At 43.6% G+C, this 20,585-nt stretch overlaps 1 protein-coding gene across 1 annotated transcript in view; it reads left to right on the forward strand.

Annotated features, from left to right (window-relative positions):
* abhd3 (abhydrolase domain containing 3, phospholipase) overlaps window positions 1-20,585 on the forward strand; it is an 86,551-nt gene that overhangs the window by 55,647 nt on the left and 10,319 nt on the right. The window contains exons 6-8 of the mRNA XM_067975463.1: window positions 7,120-7,293; window positions 10,412-10,460; window positions 10,576-10,741. Coding sequence (XP_067831564.1) covers window positions 7,120-7,293; window positions 10,412-10,460; window positions 10,576-10,741 — 389 coding nt within the window. The remainder of the gene's footprint in view (window positions 1-7,119; window positions 7,294-10,411; window positions 10,461-10,575; window positions 10,742-20,585) is intronic.

Genomic DNA, 20,585 nt, shown 5'->3' on the forward strand with positions numbered 1-20,585 from the left:
CTCAGCTTAGTAAAATTGACCTTTCCCCAATTTAGGACTTTTATTCCTGTTCTATCTTTGTCCTTTTCTATAACTATGCTAAATCTAGCTGAATTATGATCACTACCACCTAAATGCTCTCCCACTGATACTCCTTCCACCTGCCCAGCTTCATTCCCTAAAACTAAATCCAGAACTTCCCGCCCTCTTGGTGGGCTTGCTACGTACTGGCTAAAAAAGTTCTCCTGAATGCAATTTAAGAATTCTGTGCCCTCTATACCTTTTTCACTGATTGTATCCCAGTCAATATTAGGGTAGTTAAAATCCCCTACTATTACTGCCCTATTGTATTTGCTCTTCTATCTCCCTCTGACTGTTTGGGGTCTATCGTACACTCCCAGCAGTGTGACTGCCCCTTTTTTGTTCTTTAGATCAACCCATATGGCTTCATATGATGATCCTTCTAACATATCTTGTATCTCAACGCCATTTTCCTGCACCATCCCCATATACCTTGATGTCTGTAATATCTAGAAATCTATCGATCTCTGTTTTGAATGTACTCAGTGACTGAGCCTCCACAGCCCTCTGGGGTAGAGAATTCCAAAGATTCACCACCCTCTGAGTGAAGAAATTTCTCCTCATCTCAGTCCTAAATGGCCTTATTCCGAGACTCTAAGCCCTGGTTCTAGACTCCCCAGACAGGATAAACATCCTCCTTGCATCTACCCTGTCGAGCTCTGCAAGAATTTTGTATGCTTCAATGAGATCACCTCTCATTCTTCTAAACTCTAGAGAATACAGGCCTAGTCTACCCAATCTCTCCTCATACGACAATCCCACCATCCCAGGAATCAGTCTGGTGAACCTTCGTTGCACTCCCTCTGTAGCACGTATATCCTTTCTTAGGTAAGGAGACCAAATTTTACAACAATACTCCAGGTGTGGATCTCACCAAGGCCCTATATAATTGCAGTAAGACATCTTTACTCCTGTACTCAAATCCTCTTGTAATAAAGGCCAACATACTATTTGCCTTCCTAATTGCTTGCTGCATCTGCATGTTAGCTTTCAGTGACCCATGTACAAGGACACCCAGGTCCCTTTGAACATCAACATTTCCCAATCTCTTACCATTTAAAAAATACCCTGCATTTCTGTTTTTCCTACCAAAGTAGATAACTTCACATTTTCCACATTATATTCCATCTGCCATGTTCTTGCCCACTCACTTAGCCTGTCTATATCCCCTTGAAGCCTCTTTGCATCCTCCTCACAACTCACATTCCCACCTAGTTTTGTGTTATCAGCAAACTTGGAAATATTACATATGGTTCCCTCATCCAAATCATTGATATAAACTGGGAATAGCTGGGGCCCAAGCACTGATCCCTGCAGTACCGTACTTGTCACAGTCTGCCAACCTGAAAAAGACCCATTTATTCTTACTCTCTGATTCCTGTCTGTTAACCAATTCTCAATCCATGCCAGTATATTACCCCCAATTCCACGTGCTCTAACTTTGTTCACCAACCTCCTATGTGGGACCTTATCGAAAGCCTTCTGAAAATCTAAATAAACCGCATCCACTGGTTTCCCCTTATCTATTCTACTAGTTACATCCTCAAAGAACGCCAATAGGTTTTTTCAAACATGATTTCCCTTTCATAAATCCATATTGACTCTGCCAAATCTAAGTGTCCTGTAATCACATCCTTTATAATAGATTCTAGCATTTTCCCTACTACTGATGTCAGGTTAACAGGTCTGCAGTTCCCCGTTTTATCTCTCCCTCCTTTCTTAAATAGTGGGGTTACATTTGCTACCCTCCAATCTGCAGGATTCAGTCCCATTAATTTCTCTAGTACTATTTTCTTACAGTTCCCCATTCTCGCCAGACCCTTGTTTCTCTAGTATTTCTGGGAGGTTTTTTTGTGACTTCTTCCATGAAGACAGACACAAAGTAATTGTTTAATTTCTCTGCCATTTCCTTATTCCCCTTTATAAATTCTCCCCTCTCTGTCTGTAAAGGACCCACATTTGCCTTCGCCAGTCTTTGCCTTTTTACATATAGAAGCTTTTACAGTCCATTTTTATGTTTCTCGCCGGTTTACTCTCGTATTCTATTTTCCCTTTCTTTATCAATTTCTTGGTCCTCCTTTGCTGACTTCTAAAATGCTCCCAATCCTCAGGCTTACTTCTTTTTCGAGCAACTTTATATGCCTCTTTCTTTGATTTAATACTGTTTTTAATTTCTCTTGTTAGCTGCGTTTGGACCACTTTTTCTGTTGGGTTTTTGTGCCTTAAAGGAATATATATTTGTTGCAAATTATGTATTAATTCTTTAAATGCTAGCCATTGCCTGTCTACCATCATACCTTTTAATGTAGTTCTCCAATCAACCACAGCCAACTTGCGCCTCATACCTTTCGTATTTTCCTTTGTTTAGATTTTAAGACCCTAGTTTCAGATTGAACTACATCACTTTCAAACCTAATGAAGAGTTCTATCATATTATGGTCAATCTTCCCTAAGGGCTCCTTTACAACAAGATTATTAATTAACCCTTTCTCATTGCACAATACTAGATCTAAAATAGTCTATTCCCTAGTTGGTTCCTCAACATACTGATCTAGAAAACCATCTCGTATACATTCCAGGAATTCGTCCTCCACAGTATTTGTGCTAATTTGGTTTGCCCAATCTATATGTAGATTAAAGTCCCCCACGATTACTGTATTATCCTTGTTACATGCACTTCTAATTTCCTGCTTTATACCGTGCCCTACATTACCACTACTGTTTGGTGGCCTATGAACAACTCCCACCAATGTTTTCTGCCCATTGCTGTTTCTTAGCTCCACCCAAACTGATTCTACATCTTAATCTTCTGAGCTAAGATCTTTTCTCACTATTGTACTGAACTCATCCTTTATTAACAGTGCTACCTCACCTCCTTTTTGCCGGTCCTTCCAAAATGTTGAATATTCAGTTCCCAGCCTTGGTCACCCTGCAGCCATGTCCCTGTAATGGCAATTAGATCATATCCATTTATTTCCATTTGTGCTGTCAATTCATCAACCTTGTTGTGAAGGCTGCATGCATTCAGATAAAGTGCCTTTAATTTTGCCTTTTTAACATTTTTTTCCTATTTTGACCTTATTTTCCGCTGCCTTCCAATTTCACTTTCTACTTTCTACCTTTCACTTCCAGCTTTATTACTATCCCTTCTGAATCTCCTCTCAGTTCTCGTCCCCCTGTCAAGTTAGTTTAAATCCTCCCCAGCAGCACTAGCAAACCTCCCTGCAAGGATATTGGTCCCAGCCCTGTTGAGGTACAACCCGTCCAGCTTGTACAGGTCCCACCTCCCTCAGAACCAGTCTCAATGCCCCAGGAATCTAAAGCCCTCCTTCCTGTACCATCTCTCCAGCCACGCATTCATCTGCTCTATCCTCCTATTTCTATACTCACTAGCGCATGGCACTGGGAGTAATCCCAAGATTACTACCCTTGAGGTCCTGCTTGTTAATCTCTTTCCAACTCCTTAAACACTGCCAGCAGGACTTCATCCCTCTTTCTACCTATGTCGTTGGTACTGATATGGACCACGACCTCTGGCTGTTCACCCTCCCCCACCACCCCCCCAGAATGTTCTGCTGCCACTCAGTGACATCCTTGACCCCGGCACTAGGGAGGCAACATACCCCGTCTGCGACCGCAGAAAAGCCTGTCTGCTCTGCTCCCCTAACTATGGAATCTCCTATCATTATTGCTCTCCTGACCTTTCTCCTCTACCCCCCCCCCCATTCATGTTGCAGTGGACTTGGCTCTGGCTGCACTCCCCAGAGGAACCCTCTCCCCCACTAGTATTCAGAACTGAATACTGGTTAGAGAGTGAGATGCACTCAGGGGACTCCTGCACTACATGTCTGGTCCTCCTTGTCCATCTGGCGATCACCCAGTCCCTCTCTGCCTGCACCAGTGGGTGTGCACAGCGCATCTCGCGTGCACTCTGCCCTGTCCTGGCATCCGTTTGTAGAACCTCCTCTTCTTCCAAATTACTCACATAAGGGCATTTCAATTGTTGTCAGTAATGGGCAAAAAAAATAGATAAATTGGAACAAAGGCTCATGAGAAACCTTTGTGACCGCAGAGAGGAAAAAAAGCAGAAAATCCAAAGCTGTCAAAAATTACTTGAATCTGCAATTTTTCATTTACTTATTTTTGACATATAAATCAGCTACCACCACAGTTGATTCCCTAGCAACACTGAAATAGGCCCTAAGCTCTGGAATTCCCTTCCTAAACCTCTCCACCACTCTATCTATCTCTCTCTCTCTCTCTTTTTCTTTACGACGCTGCTTAAAACCTACCTCTTTGACCAAGCTTTTGGCCACCTGTCCTAATATCTCCTTATGTGGCTCAGTGTCAAATTTTGTTTGTGAAGTACCATAGGATGTTTTACTACGTTAAAGGCGCTATATAAATGCGAGTTGTTGTTGTTGTTGTTGTGGTGGTGGTGGTGCAACTATTTAACATGGGTATCCTTTGGAAATGGGGACTGTTGGGGAAATTGCATGCAGGATGTCCCTCTTGGATGAATATTAAATTAAAACTCCCATCTGGTTGATGGGGAGCTTCCGATACCACGGTACCACCCCAGAACCTCAGACCCAGCACAAATTGGACAGAATTTCACCAGAATGGAACTCCCATCCATTTTCCATTTTTGGCCACCTGATTTATGCCAGAGAATGGGTGGCTTTAAAGTGTAATGAAGAAATAAAATTGGCACCATCCCATTTACTTTCCAGTTTAAATGTAGCCTACCATAAAATCCATCTGCAAATATATGCAACTCTGATATAAATGAGTCTGTTCCTGGCTCAGTCATTTCTGATATAGCAAGTGATGTTGCATGTGCATCTAATTATAAGCAACATTTTTTAGTGTGTTATTGTCTCCTGGAAGTATCTGTAGGTCCGCATGTCCCTACTCCCTCATACATACACCAGCCCCTTGTTGGGAGGTGGGAGAAACACAGATACACAATCTGTTCCCAGGCTTCTATTAACACCACTCTGAATGGGCTACTAGGATGTAAGAAAATAAAGAACATAAGAAATAGGAGCAGGAGTAGACCATACAGCCCCTTGAACCTGCTCTGCCATTCAATAAAATCACAGCTAATCTTCGACCTCAACTCTGCTTTCCCGCCCAATCCCCATATCATTGATTCCGTTAGAGTGTAAAAATCTATCGCTTTCAATTTTGAATATACTCAACGACTGAGCATCCAGAGCTCTCTGGTGTAGAGCATTCCAAAGATTCACAACCCTCCAAGTGAAGAAATTTCTCCTCATCTCAATCCTAAATGGCCGATCCCTTACCTTGAGACTGTGCCCCCAATTCTAGACTCTTCAGCCAGGAGAAACAGCCTCTCAACATTGATCCTGTCAAGCCCTCTCAGAATCTTATATGTTTCAATGAGATCACCTCATCCTTCTAAACTCCAGAGAGTATAGGCCCATTCTACTCAATCTCTCCTCATAGGACAACCCTCTCATCCCAGGAATCAATCTAGTGAACCTTTGCTGAACCACCTCTAAGGCAAGTATATCTTTCCTCAGGTTAGGTGACCAAAACTTTACACCAGGTGTGATCTCACCAAAGCCCTGTGCAATTGCAGCAAGGCTTCCTTATTCTTGCACTCCAACCCTCTTGCAATAAAGGCCAACATACCATTTGCCTTCCTAATTGCTTGCTGTACCTGCATGCTAACTTTCTGTGTTTCGTGTACAAGGACACCCAAATCCCTCTGAACACCAACATTTAATAGTTTCTTACCATTTAAAAATATTCTGTTTTTCTATTCTTCCTTCCAAAGTGAATTACGTAACATTTCCCCACATTATACTCCATCTGCCACCTTTTTGCCCACTCACTTAACTTGTCCATATCACTTTGCAGACACTTTGTGCTTGATTTTAAAAGTAAAAAACGGGTGGGTTGGGGGGCAGGGGGGCATTGAGAATTGCTACCATTTCAGACCCGCCTCCAACCCGCCCATTTCCGGTTTTCACAGGGACGGGACGAAGGGTGGGTGGCCAACCCGCTCCCAGGAGGCGGGTCGGGCCTTAAAACCTTTCAAGGAGGCTTCAGGTCTCCATTCTTCACTAATTCCCCATTTCAACCCCAGGGGGGCTGGGATTCCCGGGCCTTCTGTTTTACGCCTCGTGAAAGGAGGCGAGAAGGCCTGAGATTAACAGGTAAGTGCCTAGAAAGGCACAGCTTGTGGGCCCAGAGGAGCAGGAGTGCTTCCCCCAGGCCCAACAAGCCTATCTACACCGACCCCCAACCCCCCCCAATCGCAGACCCCCAATCCCGACCCTGATCCTCCCCCTCAACGATCGCGGGCCCCCATGCCCACCCACGCCCCTTGCCCAGCCGTGCCTCCCCCCCCATCCACACAAACAAAGACGTACCTGCAGACTTACCTGAAGACGTCCTCTCCCTGGCTGATCTCCCGTCTGACTGAGACCAGCCTGTCAATCAGCCAGTCAGTCGGACAGGAAACCGACAAAAAAAAATAAAAGACGTCCTTATGTCAAAATCGTAAGGATGTCCGGGAAACCCGTACTAATGGGTTTCCCAACCTCAAATTGACCCCCCACCGCCCCGTTCACTTCCTGGCTCCGTTTTAAAATTGAGCCCTTTGTGTCCTCCTCACAGTTTACTTTCCCACCTAGCTTTGTATCTTCAGCAAACTTGGATACATTAGACTCGGTCCCGTCATCTAAGTCATTAATATAGACTGTAAATAGCTGAGGCTTTTTGTGACAAAAGTGTGCACGAAGTCAGCTGGTGTTGCCTCATCCTTTGATTTTCCCTCAATCAGGGAAAGTGCCTCCTGAAAGACTTTCAGGTGAATTTGAGAACTCATCGTGTGAAGAATCTGACTCCTACCAGTCCACGGCAGAGCACATCAGTACATTTGCAACCAGGGTCAACTAACAATTAGTTTTTCTGTTTTAACCTAATTCAAATAGGAATCCAGTGTATTACTTAAAGCTTAGGTAACACAATAGTGAATTGTTAAGCCAACTTAATAAGCACATCTTCATTTCGTGCCTGATACAGAATGCTCCTGTTGAATTACCTGGGTAAGACTGGCCAGGAGACCCCACTGAAGGCAGCGGTAGTCTTCTCCATTGGCTGGGATGTATTTGAGTGCACGGCTTCCCTTGAAAAACCACTTAACTGGATATTGTTTAATTACTACTTAACCAATTGTCTACAAGCTTCCATCTGCAGGTTGGTATCTGAGCAGCAGGGAGGGCATGGTATCACTGTGACTGGTAACAATGGCATTTCCTATAATCAGTATTGGAGTGGGTTTGTTTTTTTTGCTATCATTATGCAGTCAAATGTTAAAATTAGAATAATGCCATAGAGGACAAAGCAGCCCACTTGATTGGTACCCCACCCACCACCCTAAACTTTCATTCCCTTCACTACTGGCGCACCATGGCTGCAGTGTGTACCAACTACAGGATGCAATGCAGCAACTCACCAAGGCTTCTTCGACAGCACTTCCCAAACCCGCGACCTCCACCACCTAGAAGGACAAGGGCAGCAGGTACATGGGAACAACACCACCTGCACGTTCCCCTCCAAGTCACACACCATCCCGACTTGGAAATATATTGCCGTTCCTTCATCGTTGCTGGATCAAAATCCTGGAACTCCCTTCCTAACAGCACTGTGGGAGAACCGTCACCACATGGACTGCAGTGGTTCAAGAAGGCGGCTCACCACCACCTTCTCAAGGGCAATTATGGATGGGCAATAAATGCTGGCCTTGCCAGCGATGCCCACATCCCATGAACGAATTTTTTTTTAAAAGGATTGTTAGAATTAGATACAAGTTCAGCTGTCCAATGTTATGGGTGATCATTTTGGCTGAATTACACTGGGGTTCTGTTCAAGAGGCACTTTTTTTCAGTCTAAAAATAGAACAGAAATTTTTATGTTTTAATTCACCAATGAAAACAAGAGTCTATGATATGATGATACGATGATGATATGGCATCCTTCCTATGGGCCAATAGCTCATTAACATCTTAGAGGCCAAAGGGTAGAAATTACTGTTGGCAATATGAAAGCTTAATGCATCTGTACCAAATCCTGCTCTCCCCTATTTTAATGAAGGCATTAACCTGTTAATGTCTCTGTTAAAATACCGGAGAGCAGAACATGTCACAATCATGTTAGGCTTTTGTACAATAACATTGCCATCAGTAATTTCTGCCTCATCTTTTAGTGATATGAGGCTGAATTTTAGACACAGATTTGCTCTGATTATCTTTCAAATGAGTTTAGTTGCCATTTCACTGTGACCTCCTTTGATACAGAGGACATGCAACACATTACTTTGATTTACACTATAAAGTTCAATAGTTCTCGGTGTAATTTAAGCACGTTATTTCAGTGCTTGTCAAACCACCACTACATTAATTGCTCCTGAGAAGTCCTTAATCCACAGGGAGGGATTAGTGATGATGGCAGATTTTTGGCTGCATCTTATATTTTAAGCCATTTTAAAGCAAATATATAATTGGACACGTTTAAAGAATTTTCATCATTTAAACAGTTTGAAACTGTTAAACTAGTCAGAATGATTGAGTTAACTTTAGAGCCTTTCACATAATTTCTGATAACTTTCATTTCTAATATACTTACAATAATGAAATAATATCCAGACGTTAATGCAAATGGTGCCCATATCTTCTGTGCTTTGGATGGAATGTTCACTGAGAGTATCTCACCTAAAGGTGCAGCTGACTTTCAATTGAAAGCCCCTAATTAAAATAAGCAAACCTCCCCTTGGTATCAGCATATAGGAACCTGCAGAGAGTCCCACTTTTTTGGGAGGATATGTGTAAAGAGAGGACGTGGGGTAAATTTTCATCCCCAAGAACGGGTGGGAGGTTAAAATAACAGCTTTTTGAAGCGGGATTGCATCCTGGCCCCAACTCGCCCACTTCTGAGTTTAATCCAGGCAGGTTTGTATGCGTGTGGACAGCAGACACCAGAAAGTCCAGCCCCCACTTAAAGCCAATGGGCCGATACTTGAAACGGCAATGTACCTTATTGAAATACTTGAGGTACTTAATACTTTGTGTAATAGAAAATTAAAATGAATTTAACCATACGTGTTCGAGTTTCCCATCACTTGCAATTAACGTCAAGTGAAAGCAGGTGAGAAGGGCCGGATCCATGAGGTGAGTGCCTTTATTGCACTGCCTGTGGGCCTGGAGGAGCAGGAGTGCTTCATCCAGGCTCAACAAGCTCACCGGGCCGACAGGAACCCCGCAATCGGCCGCTCCCCATCCGATGGTGACCCCCGTGGTGGACTCCCACCTATCTCCGACTCATCACCCGACCTCCAGTGACCATCGATCTCCAAGTCCCGGCCCATCCACTCTCCTCCCTGGCCCCCTGATCTCCTCCCTGGCCCCCCGATCTCCTTCCTGGCCCCTCCCCCCCCAACGCCCCCCCCACCCCGATCTCCTCCCTGGTCCATGAACCCTCCCTCCCTCCCTCCGATCCCCGGCTGCGCCTGCCCAACAGTCAGCTAGTTTGTCAATCAGGCTGGCTGCTGGGCACGAAGCCCGGAAGTAAAATTTATTGGCCTCATTAAGGTCGCGATCTGCCAACTTACCTTCCAGGTTCCACACCCAACAATCATCCCCCCTCCCTCCCACCCACCCCCCCCCCCCGCTCCCTTCCCAGCTCGAAGTGAAAATTCAGTCCTTGTGTTTAATTTGCTTTTGCCTTTCTGTACATGTAGGTCAGTGTGGGGTCCACATCGTCAGATTTTTAATCCGCATAGAGGCTGTTAATCGCCTATTTACTTCCAACAAATGGTCGCATAAATTAATTATACTTAAATGACTTAAAGATTAAAAAATGATTTGTGTGCAATTAAGTCCTGGACAATTTTTAACTTTTCCTTTTCTTGTTTACCCCTTCTCCCCTTACAAGTGATGACATACGCTGGGATATGGTTTTATGGGTGCTGACCACCCTCTGGCACTTTGCCCAAGTAGCCATTCTGCATATGTGAGCCTAGATGGTGACTGCCAATGAGCTACTTGGCTGAAGGAGCTTCACAGCCGAATCCTGTCCTCACCTGACATCCAACCGCATGCATTCTAGCAGAGATCACTGGATAGTGCTCAGGAGCAGGAACCCTGGCTGGTCACTTTTCTCCGCCTTAGCCCAGAGAAGTTAAAGTCAATTATACTGCTTTCTTCCCCCGATGCCTCATACGCAATTTTTAACTAATAAGTTTTTACTTTAGTTTTTTTAAAGTATACTTTGGCATTTTGTGTTTCAGAAAATTCTATAGTTTCTTTTTGTATTATAGGCACAGGCAAGTCTTGGACAAATTATTTGACATTGATTACATCATGAAGGTAAATAATTCCTTCATCACTATCTGTACATTTTGGAAAATAATGCATCATAAGTCTGTACACTGTAAATGCAATTTGTTTTAATTTGATGCTTGCTTTATTTATTTCCATATAGGCAAAAACTATCCGAGAATTTGATGAACGGTTTACATCAGTGATGTTTGGTTACAACTCAAATGCTGATTACTACAGAGATGCCAGTCCTTACCACAAACTAAAGTCCATTGAAGTTCCTGTCTTGTGCTTAAATGCTTTAGATGATGTCTTCTCACCTGGTTATGGTAAGTTTACATTTTATACGTTGTGACTGATCAAGCTATAATTCTACAGTATTAGGCTGATATAGCTGTCAATGTTCAAATTCCACTCTCCACTTATTTTGACCCTTGGTCAAGAATGTCCAAACTTTTTGTCTTTGTGGGCCGTTTAGCTGCATACCATGGTGCCTTGGGGGCCACATGTAAGAGCTGGACGTGAGATCAAAATTAATAACCAGAAAATCCTTTTATGTGACACCTTACACCTCGCAAAATTTGCCCTATAAAATTAAAATTGATGCTTCCATTAACTTGCATTTGTCTCAAGTTGCTGATACAAACAGATCTTGGTGTTCTGATTTAGAACTTGTCCACCAATGAGGCAACAGTGCTAAAACAAGCACTCTCCAAACTTCCAGGTCCAAAATATCCTAACAGGACAAGCCAGCAAGTAAAATGGAGTTGCCTGGGCTTTGTGGCCGCATGTGGCCCACAGGCTGTAATTGAGACATTCGTAACCTAGTTGTTTCTGGAGAAGAGAGAGGAAAGCGGCAAGTGACAGGGGAGAGAAAGGGGTCTCAATCAAAGTGTGTTCCAGGCAAGTCAACCATACAACAGAATTGACAGTGTCAATAGAAATGTTCATGAAGTAAATCATCCTGAGCAAGAGATAGTGTAGCTATGACATTGTTAGAACTCTTGATTCACTTCAAATTTCCAAATATTATGACTGATCCTGTACAATAAATGGGATTATATATTTTATCTTCCATGAAATCTGATCTGCTCATTGGGCAAATGCACTGTCAGGTGCGACACTGAGCTATAGACTGGGAAGATCCCAGATTTGATCACTGATCTCTGCTGAGTTAGCTGATTTCTGCTGGATTGTGATGAACATATTATAATTTGCCAAGTTGCCCTGGGCTAAGGAGGAGATTAAAAACAACAACCTAAGTTGCTGCTCCTGTTCACTATTCACTGACTTCTATTGAAAGTGAGCTTGCGTGGACATTGGACTAGGGCAGGATCAGACTTGGCTGTGATGCCCCAACAGTCAAGTATCCTGCCAACAGTCACTACTTCAGCTCACATATAAGGTATAGTTACTTGAGTGAGATACTGGAAAGCTGCTGGCAACTATGGGACAGTACTCCAGCGTGAGTCACCACCTTCAGGAAAGGAAGGGGAAAAAGTTGGAACAAAAATAAATAAACTCAATAAAGGTATTGGCATCATATATTTATATTGCAAGCAATGTATAATTGTGCTAGATAAAGTTTAAAACAAGATTGGTAAATAGTAATGCTTATTGTCAGCAGGACACAGGTTTTAAATTATTTAGGGATTTCCATTTTGCAGCAATATTTAAGATGCTGTAAAAGTCCAGGGTCGGAGCTTGACCTGACTCGAGAGAGAGAAATGCTGTCGAGAAAGTAGTCTCACGGCACTTGGGTTTGACACCACATGGAGTAATCGCACATGGACAGAGCTCTTTTCTGGGCAGGAGAATTCCAACCAGATACTGTGAACAAAGTCCTGCTTAGCTTGAATCCATACTGCAATTACCAGGCTGAGGCCAGTAGCTACAGTATTAGTTTGCCAAATAAGATTTATTTTGGTTAACATCACTGATGCACAATGAATGTGCAATGGACAACACTTAATTTCTGACCCCCACCCTCAAAAATAAATGCCAATATAGCAGTGCAGTTGCAACTTGCTGGAGGGGATAGTAAACTAGAAGTGCTGCTTGTGGCCATTTTGGAGCGCTCTATCTTTGTTTATCTGTTTGCCGTGGAAGTTCTTGCTGTTACAAATTGCTGAACTTAGACTTTCCTGACTACAGGAATGTTGCTGGGGACATCCTCTTTGCTAAACCCATCTCTGGAGTCTGGCAGTTATTGCCTCGCCCTCAACGACATCCTCTCCACTAGGTTTCACTCTTTTATCTCTCTTTTGAAGAGGATGATGAGTATGTGTAGGAAGCCAAGAGGGATACCAGATTGGTAAAGCGCCATAGACATAGGCTGGTAAGAACCCGCAGATATCCGCTGCACTGCATCTGCAAACCAAGGTGTTTCTATCTAAACTTGTCCAGACACCAGTGCATTAGAAGGCACTAGTTTCCCACAAAAAATAGCAGAATTGAGAAATGGGCATTTAAATTTTGGCCTATTCTCCTGCAGCAAGGCACTACATCAATTTCCCATTCCCCCACCCCCACCACCTGAGGCAGCATCCCATGGGGCCAAAATGGTGTCAGCCCCTGCAAAATATTTAAATGTTCTGACCCCAGGAAGTGGGCTGGGGTCAGGGGCAAAACAACAGGCAGACAGAAGTCCTGCTCCACCGTGCTTCTGCAGGCAGAGTGAGACCACAGGAAATTTATCCCTGAAGCCCTGACTCTGGTCCTTCTCAGGGCAGAGGCACCAGGAGTGGAAGGCCACCACAGTTCCAACAGGTCCGTACAGTTAGTTGGCAGCCAACCACCTCACACACTTTGCCCTCTCAGGTAACACCTAGGAGGAGCACCAGATTAGGCATAGGTAGAAGATCACACAGCAGCACCAGGGGAAGCACAATGTTGATAAGCTCCGAAAATTGACATCACTAATGAGGGCAGGAAATAAATGTTTCTGATTAGGATAAGTTCATGTTTTCACTTGCTATTTTTGGAAACAGTTTGGCTGGGATGATATGTAACCTGTGAGAGCTGTGTTTTGATAGGAACGCAGAAGATTGTAGGCATGGAGGATTCTGAGGTATAGGCATGGTGGCAATGTTGACAGGAGTATTAACGCAGTAGGGAGAGCTGGTTCTCAGGAGACGGTGTCCAGAATCAGATGGTGGTGAACATCTCTGGCTGTTGGCAGCGGGTTTTTCTTGATAGCCTCTTCCTGTTTCTGTTGGTCACTTTCATCCCTGATGCCTTCTGTCACCTTCCTCTTCTTTCTCTTCCATGACACGCCCTCTTTCGAAGCAAACTTATGCAGCATGCAGCAGACCACTACTTTCCTTGCCGCACCTGCTGGACCCTACTGCAAAGCCCCACCAAATTTATTGAAGTCCCTGAAACTTGCCTTCAACATTCCAATTGTGTGCTCTATTATAATCGTGGTGACAGAATGGGTCCTATTTTATTGTAGCTCTACTGGTGTCCTAGTGAACAGCACTGGTGTCATTAGCCGAGGCTGCAGGGGGTAGCCTTTATCATCCAAGATTGAGGCTGGACACTTGCCTATTGTCTTAGAAAAGTGGTAGCACTTAGTGGTAGACTGTTTTAATATTACAAAATCGGGGCAGCTCCTGGGAAAACGAGCATTGACATGCATGTGTATTGGTGGTCACAAACTAACTGCACATTCAGGGAGTCGTAATCTTTCCTGTTCATGTAAGCGACAGAATTGGTAAGGGAGTACATGTGATAACATGTGTGAGTTCCATCTATGGCAGCTTGGACTTCAGGGAAACCTACCATTCTAAAAAAAAACCATGACCCCCTTCACTCTAATGCTGAACACCTATAGGGAAGATGATGAACTGTCTTGCTCGAGCAGATAAAGCATCAGTCACCTGTCTGAATCATCTGTGAGAAATATTACAAATATCCTTCAAAGTAGCCTAGAATGAGCCCATAGCAAAGAAATTCAATGCATTTAAAACCTTATGAACTTCTGAGCTACCAGAGGCAGGGATGAGAGCTCATCTCGTATACATAATTACGGATCAATTTGAAAATTATAGCAGGAATAGCTGCACCCAATACACGGTGGATGTCCCACTGTGCACCATTCTTGCTCTGGTATGCTCATTCCAGAATTTTTACCATATTGTGTCAAAGCCCGGCTCTCCATTGATATTTTGCTTAAAGAAGGTCAAAGCCATTTGTAGATTTCTGCAACACCTAATATAAAAAATTGGAGGCCACCATTACCTGAAACATGAATGCAGAAGTTTTTCCTGTCGATGACTGCCTCTGAAAATGTCAGGCTACTCCTCTGATCCTCCTACAAGGTCTTTGTCAATGACCAACGATGCTTTGCACCTTCTGAGGAAGAGAGAAAATTGTATGGTGAATTCAACACCAGCCTCAGGGTCTGTCAATTCTTGAAGTTTGAATTCAATGTGTTGCCAAACCTAAGCTCTCTGTGTGCACCAGATTCTGTTACCATTGAACACACAGGCTCCAAAGATCTGCGGGCTGTAATCTCACCAATTACACTGGGATTGTACCCAGTAGTGGCCTCCAGCGCTGACCTTCTGGGATCAGTGGGCGTGCACCTAATTTTACATGGGCTGGCGAGCACCTACGCCATTTAGTATGTATCCCTATTGCCTGCCTGCCCCATGCTGCCAAAAACTCTGCATCTGGTTGCCATTGGGGGAGGGGGTGTCCAGGCCCCACTGGATACAACATATAGATCTCCCCTGACCCCATGCATAAGAGGGTTGATTGAATTTATTTATTCTTAACTCAGAAAAAAAAATTATAGGGTATATTCTGTCACAGTAGCAGTTTGAGGCTGTTCCGAGAATCCGGCCAGATGTGCCCCATATAGGCTCAGCGGGGACCTACATCTGCTGAGAACAAACCCAGGAATGAGGCTGCTTTCCTGGTCTGGACTTGCCCCACCCCCCCCCACCCAAGGGCCATTTTCTATTGTGTCCATCTGGAGAACAGTACACCTCATCTTAGGGGTGTCCCGACCTCCAATCTAATGCAAGATCTTTGACAGGCTAGGGCCAAGGAAACTCCTGGCTTGGGAGTCCCTAGCTCTGCCCCCTAGGCATCACTGGCCTTGGGGGCTCTGGTCCTTTCAAGGCCCAGCTAGAGCTTCCAATTTAGGCCAGGACGCAGTGTATTTGGGACCTGGGCAAATTCTGTGCCCTCCTGCTGTAGATATGGAGAAGGACCAAGCAATTTTGGCCCCACATTCTCAGACAAGTCTTGTTTGCAAGCCAATCAATGATTGAGTCTGAGACATTGTGAAAACTGCATCACGGTTACATATACAATGATCTCTGGAGAGAATAACGATGAATGTCAATTCATACAACTTGCAATTGCACTTTTTTCAACTTAAACAAAAATGTAAGTCCAGAAACCCTGTGGTGCTGTTACACCCCCAGATATGCGGTGGGGATGCTCCCATGGTGACCCCAACCCAAAACCCGGGAACAAGGCCAATTAAATAGTAGAGGCCGATGCCCATGTCTATAGTGGCACAACACAGGTGCCCGCACAGCCAAGAAAGTGCAAACGCAGAGCAGCACGCTGCTGCTTCGAGAGGGGGGGAGCCAGAGGCCCAGATTGAGCTGAAGAAAGAGGTTTAAAAAAATGCAGTTATATTCTGAGGGAACAGCAGGGCCCCCCTGTATCGGTAATCAATCCCTGATTGAACCTGGCACAGTTAGGGTTTTCATTGGCCCAGAATGGGACCTATGCCTATTCTCAGCAGACTAGGTCTCTGCTGGGCCCATCAGGGGCACATCTGGCAGGATTCCCAGGACAGCTCTAAACTGCTACTGTGACGGAATTCTACCCTATAATTTTTTTTCTCCAATTTCCAATTCTTTTGTCTTTTACACTTTATAAACATGTAAAAAGAGTTGCAGTCTGAGAGAGCTTTAGAGTATAAATCTGAATTTAAAAATCAGAAGAGTAGAAAAGAATGACAATATAAACATTTGTCTAATAGTTTAGTATGGTTTCAGTAATAAAAAGAGAAAATCAATTAAGAACTCTGCGTGAATTACATTTGCTTTTTATGTACTCATGCTATCATGTAGAACGTACTAATGCAGTACACTTTTTTTTCAACTGCCCAACATAGTTTTTTTTTAGTGATTTCCAGCAATTTTTTTCCTTTATATTTTTCCGTCTGATTTTTATCCGCTTTTGAAAAGACTGAATTAATTACCTGGAAATTTTTCCAACAATAAAAATTAAAAATACAGAGCTCTAGATGTGATAGAGTGCGGATGTGATAACCTTATAATTATTGCTGATGTAAAGCAAAAATTAAGTTGTTTGCCTTGGCTTCATAACAATGTTAAATTGGATTGTGGTTCTCTGAAGGTCAGTTGTCCTTGAAAAGTGCTTTGCATTGATTTTTTTTCGGTTCAGTTGTTGAATGATCGAATGAGCTAATATATTTCATGTGCTTTTCAAATAGCTGCTCTCAGATATTAATGTTCAAAAGATCAAAGGATGTTCCCTTATAATTGAAGTATTTTAAACTTGGACATAAACCAACATTGTACAATATGATAGAAAAATAGAAGGAAACAAGAGGCCATTTTCTATTGGTCAGCTGGTGACAGCAGAAACCTTGCACTGAGGGCTTTGCTCCCACTGGGGTCGTACATGCCTGAGCCCGCCTAATCTTCCATGCATAATAAGCTCCTAGAGTATAATATGCCAATGATCTGGAGCTTACTGTTTTGGGAGCAGGATATCCAGTGCTGATGCAGGAATTTAAAGATCTGCAGCAGTAGTTTGAAGGGAACCGCGTTTTTGTGATCAGCATATCCAAGACATATTAAAATATTGTTAGAATGCAGCAGAGGCATGGACATATCTCAAGATTTGAAGATGCAGCAGCAGAAGTACTATTAGAAGTATGGCAGAGGAGGGTTGCCCAGTTTGACTCTCTAAGGGCACCCTCACCATAGGAGAGCTGTATGGTGCATGGGAATAAGTGGTGCTCCAGGTTAATGATTTTTCCAACATCCAAAAGATCTGGCTGCAAATTCATAATAAGTTTAGAGACCTCACCAAATCAGCCAAGGTAAAACAACTCATTATTACCATATACCAAACAGAAGGACAATGTATGCATGTCACAAACTCTTTCCTCCCAAACAGCCTTTTGAACGCTTACCATACACACCCATTGTGCAGCTGCAACCTATACCTATATCTAACTCTTGCCACACCAATATTCTTCATCTAAAGAATCTTTCTAATAAAATGTAATTGCATGAATGTATGTACATGTAATCACAGTTATGATGGTCTGCAGAATGGCCACTTAAGTGTCACTGTACATGCTCCTGACTCTTTTAATCTCTCAACTCCTTTTCTTAGCTTGCAGGCAAGAAGGGAGCAGACACATGGGTGCAGGGCCCCATAACGTTAAGTTCTGAGTTCCTTCAGGCGCCCTAAGAAGGTGTCCCAAGAATCATTGGCAGGGAGTGGAGGAGGTTAAAGCCTGAAGCTCCATGAACCTGACTGATCTACTGAACGTTTCCAAAATTTCCATTTTTGTTCTATCAACCATCCTTCTTGTATTCCTTTTTTCTCTCTTACTCACTCACACACTGACTGATCCAAATATATACTCAAGCACAATACCACGTCATACAATATATTCTCATGCAAGAAAAGTTTGAAGGTTTCATGCAGCCAGAATCCTAACATATGTTCCTATTCTCTTTTTATAGGCATCTCACAAACAGCAGTCGCAGCTCCTAGTGGCTTCCAAGCAGCCAGCACCTCACAGTACCCCTATATCACTCCACCTTTTGCAAACAACAGCACAGGTACATCCATCCCACAGGATTTAGGTAGTCAGTTTGAGATGGGCACACCAGATGGTACACAGAGTAAAAGTGGGCAGTAGCAGGTAGCAAAGACAGTGGAAGAAGAGGATTCTGCTTGCTGAGCTTGCTGAAGGTCAGCTCATGTTCTTCCTCGGTTGCAAAGCCCTGGGATTTTGACATCATGGCAACTGCAATTTAAAAAAATACCTTAGCAACAACATTTCTACCATCGTTAAAGGATGTGCCAAACACTCTGCAAGATCTAACGGTGAGCATGGAGGAGTCCACCAGGCATATCTGTGCAGTCATGCAGGAAGCTTTCTGTACACCTCAGCTACCATGATCATTTGGCAATTGCAGGACTATCTGCACTACAGTCCCCAGAAACAGATTCTCAGGACAGCCACAGTATCTCTCATGAATGCTCTAATTGCTGCTTAGGTTCCAATTTCCAAGAAGCTATCTTATATGGTTTCAGCATGCATAGAACTATTATGCAGGCTTCAATGTCATAACTACCATCCTCAGCAAGAGGTCTTCTCCCACACAGATCAGTTGACATATTGAAGGTGTACCTAGCATCAGGGAATGTCTGAAGTATACACAGGTGTGGCTGTTCCTCTCAAGAAGACACTATCTCGGCCCACCCAGGTCAAGTGACAGAAGAGGTGGTAGGAAGCAGACAGCATCAGGCAGCCACTGCAGCAGCAAACATGGCGGAGCCAGTTGCAGGGTCATCCCATAGCCCACCGTGGGAAGCAGAGAGTCATTTCAATCCAGAGGCTCCCGCAGACACCCAGCAACCAAGCACCTCACTTACAGGGGAAGCACCTAGGAGTCCAAGATTAGGAAATAGAACACGGAATACATGCAATGCTACCGAGGGGAAGAAGGAGGTAAATCACACTGAACACATATGCATTGAGGGAAATAAATTGGAGTTCATTTCTTACCACTTTGTCCAGACAGTTCTTTCTGCTGGTGCAGATTAAGGTGCCAGCCAACGATCGCTTTCATTCTTTATCAATTAAATTATGAAATACAGTGAGTAGGGGACTTTCAAAGCACCCACAGCATTAAAGTTAACAGTGACTTGCCAAATCATAGAATCATATAGAAAGAAGGAGGCCATTTGACCCATTGTGCCTCTGTCAGCTCTTTGAAAGAGCTATCCAATTAGTCCCACTCCACTGCTCTTTCCCCATAGACCTCCAAATTTTTACTTTTCAAGTATTTATCCAATTCCCTTTTGAAAGTTACTATTGAATCTGCTTCCACCATCCTTTCAGGCAGTGCATTCCAGATCATAACGATTCGCCGCGTAAAAAAATTCTCCTCATGTCCCCTCTGATTCTTTTGCCAATTATCTTAAATCTGTGCCCTCTGGTTACCGACCCTCCTACCAGTGGAAACAGTCTCTCCTTATTCACTTTATCAAAAGCTACATAATTTTGAACATTTCTATTAAATCACCCTTTAACTTTCTCTGTTCTGTCTCTAGTCTCTCCACATAACTGAAGTCCTTCATCCTTGGTATAATTCTAGTAAATCTCCTCTGCACCTTCTCCAAGGCCTTGAAATCCTTGCTAAAGTGTGGTGCCCAGAATTGAACACAATACTCCAGCTGAGGCCTAACCAGTGCTTTATAAAGGTTTAGCATAACTTCCTTGCTTCAGAATCCCATATGCTTTTTCAACAGCCTTATCAACTTGTCCTGCCACTTCAAAGATTTGTGTATGTGAACCTCCAGGTCTCTGAGTTCCTGCACCCCCTTTAAAATTGTACAGAATGGCACAGAACTATGTAAATTCCAATCTCGATGCTATGGTGCACCCTGAGATGTAATGTACTTTGAAATAGTAAGAGGCACTTAACAGATTGCCTTTTCCTGTTCTGCTGAACTCCTGGTGAAACTTTATTTGCAGCTTGTTTAGAGTCATAGAGTCATAGAGTTATACAGCACGGATAGAGGCCCTTCGGCCCATCGTGTCCGCGCCGGCCATCAAGCCCTGTCTACTCTAATCCCATATTCCAGCATTTGGTCCGTAGCCTTGTATGCTATGGCATTTCAAGTGCTCATCCAAATGCTTCTTGAATGTTGTGAGGGTTCCTGCCTCCACAACCCTTTCAGGCAGTGAGTTCCAGACTCCAACCACCCTCTGGGTGAAAAAGTTCTTTCTCAAATCCCCTCTAAACCTCCCGCCTTTTACCTTGAATCTATGTCCCCTTGTTATAGAACCCTCAACGAAGGGAAAAAGCTCCTTAGTATCCGTCCTATCTGTGCCCCTCATAATTTTGTACACCTCAATCATGTCCCCCC

This window comes from Heptranchias perlo, chromosome 3 (assembly GCF_035084215.1).
Source record: "Heptranchias perlo isolate sHepPer1 chromosome 3, sHepPer1.hap1, whole genome shotgun sequence".
Lineage (NCBI taxonomy): Eukaryota > Metazoa > Chordata > Chondrichthyes > Hexanchiformes > Hexanchidae > Heptranchias > Heptranchias perlo.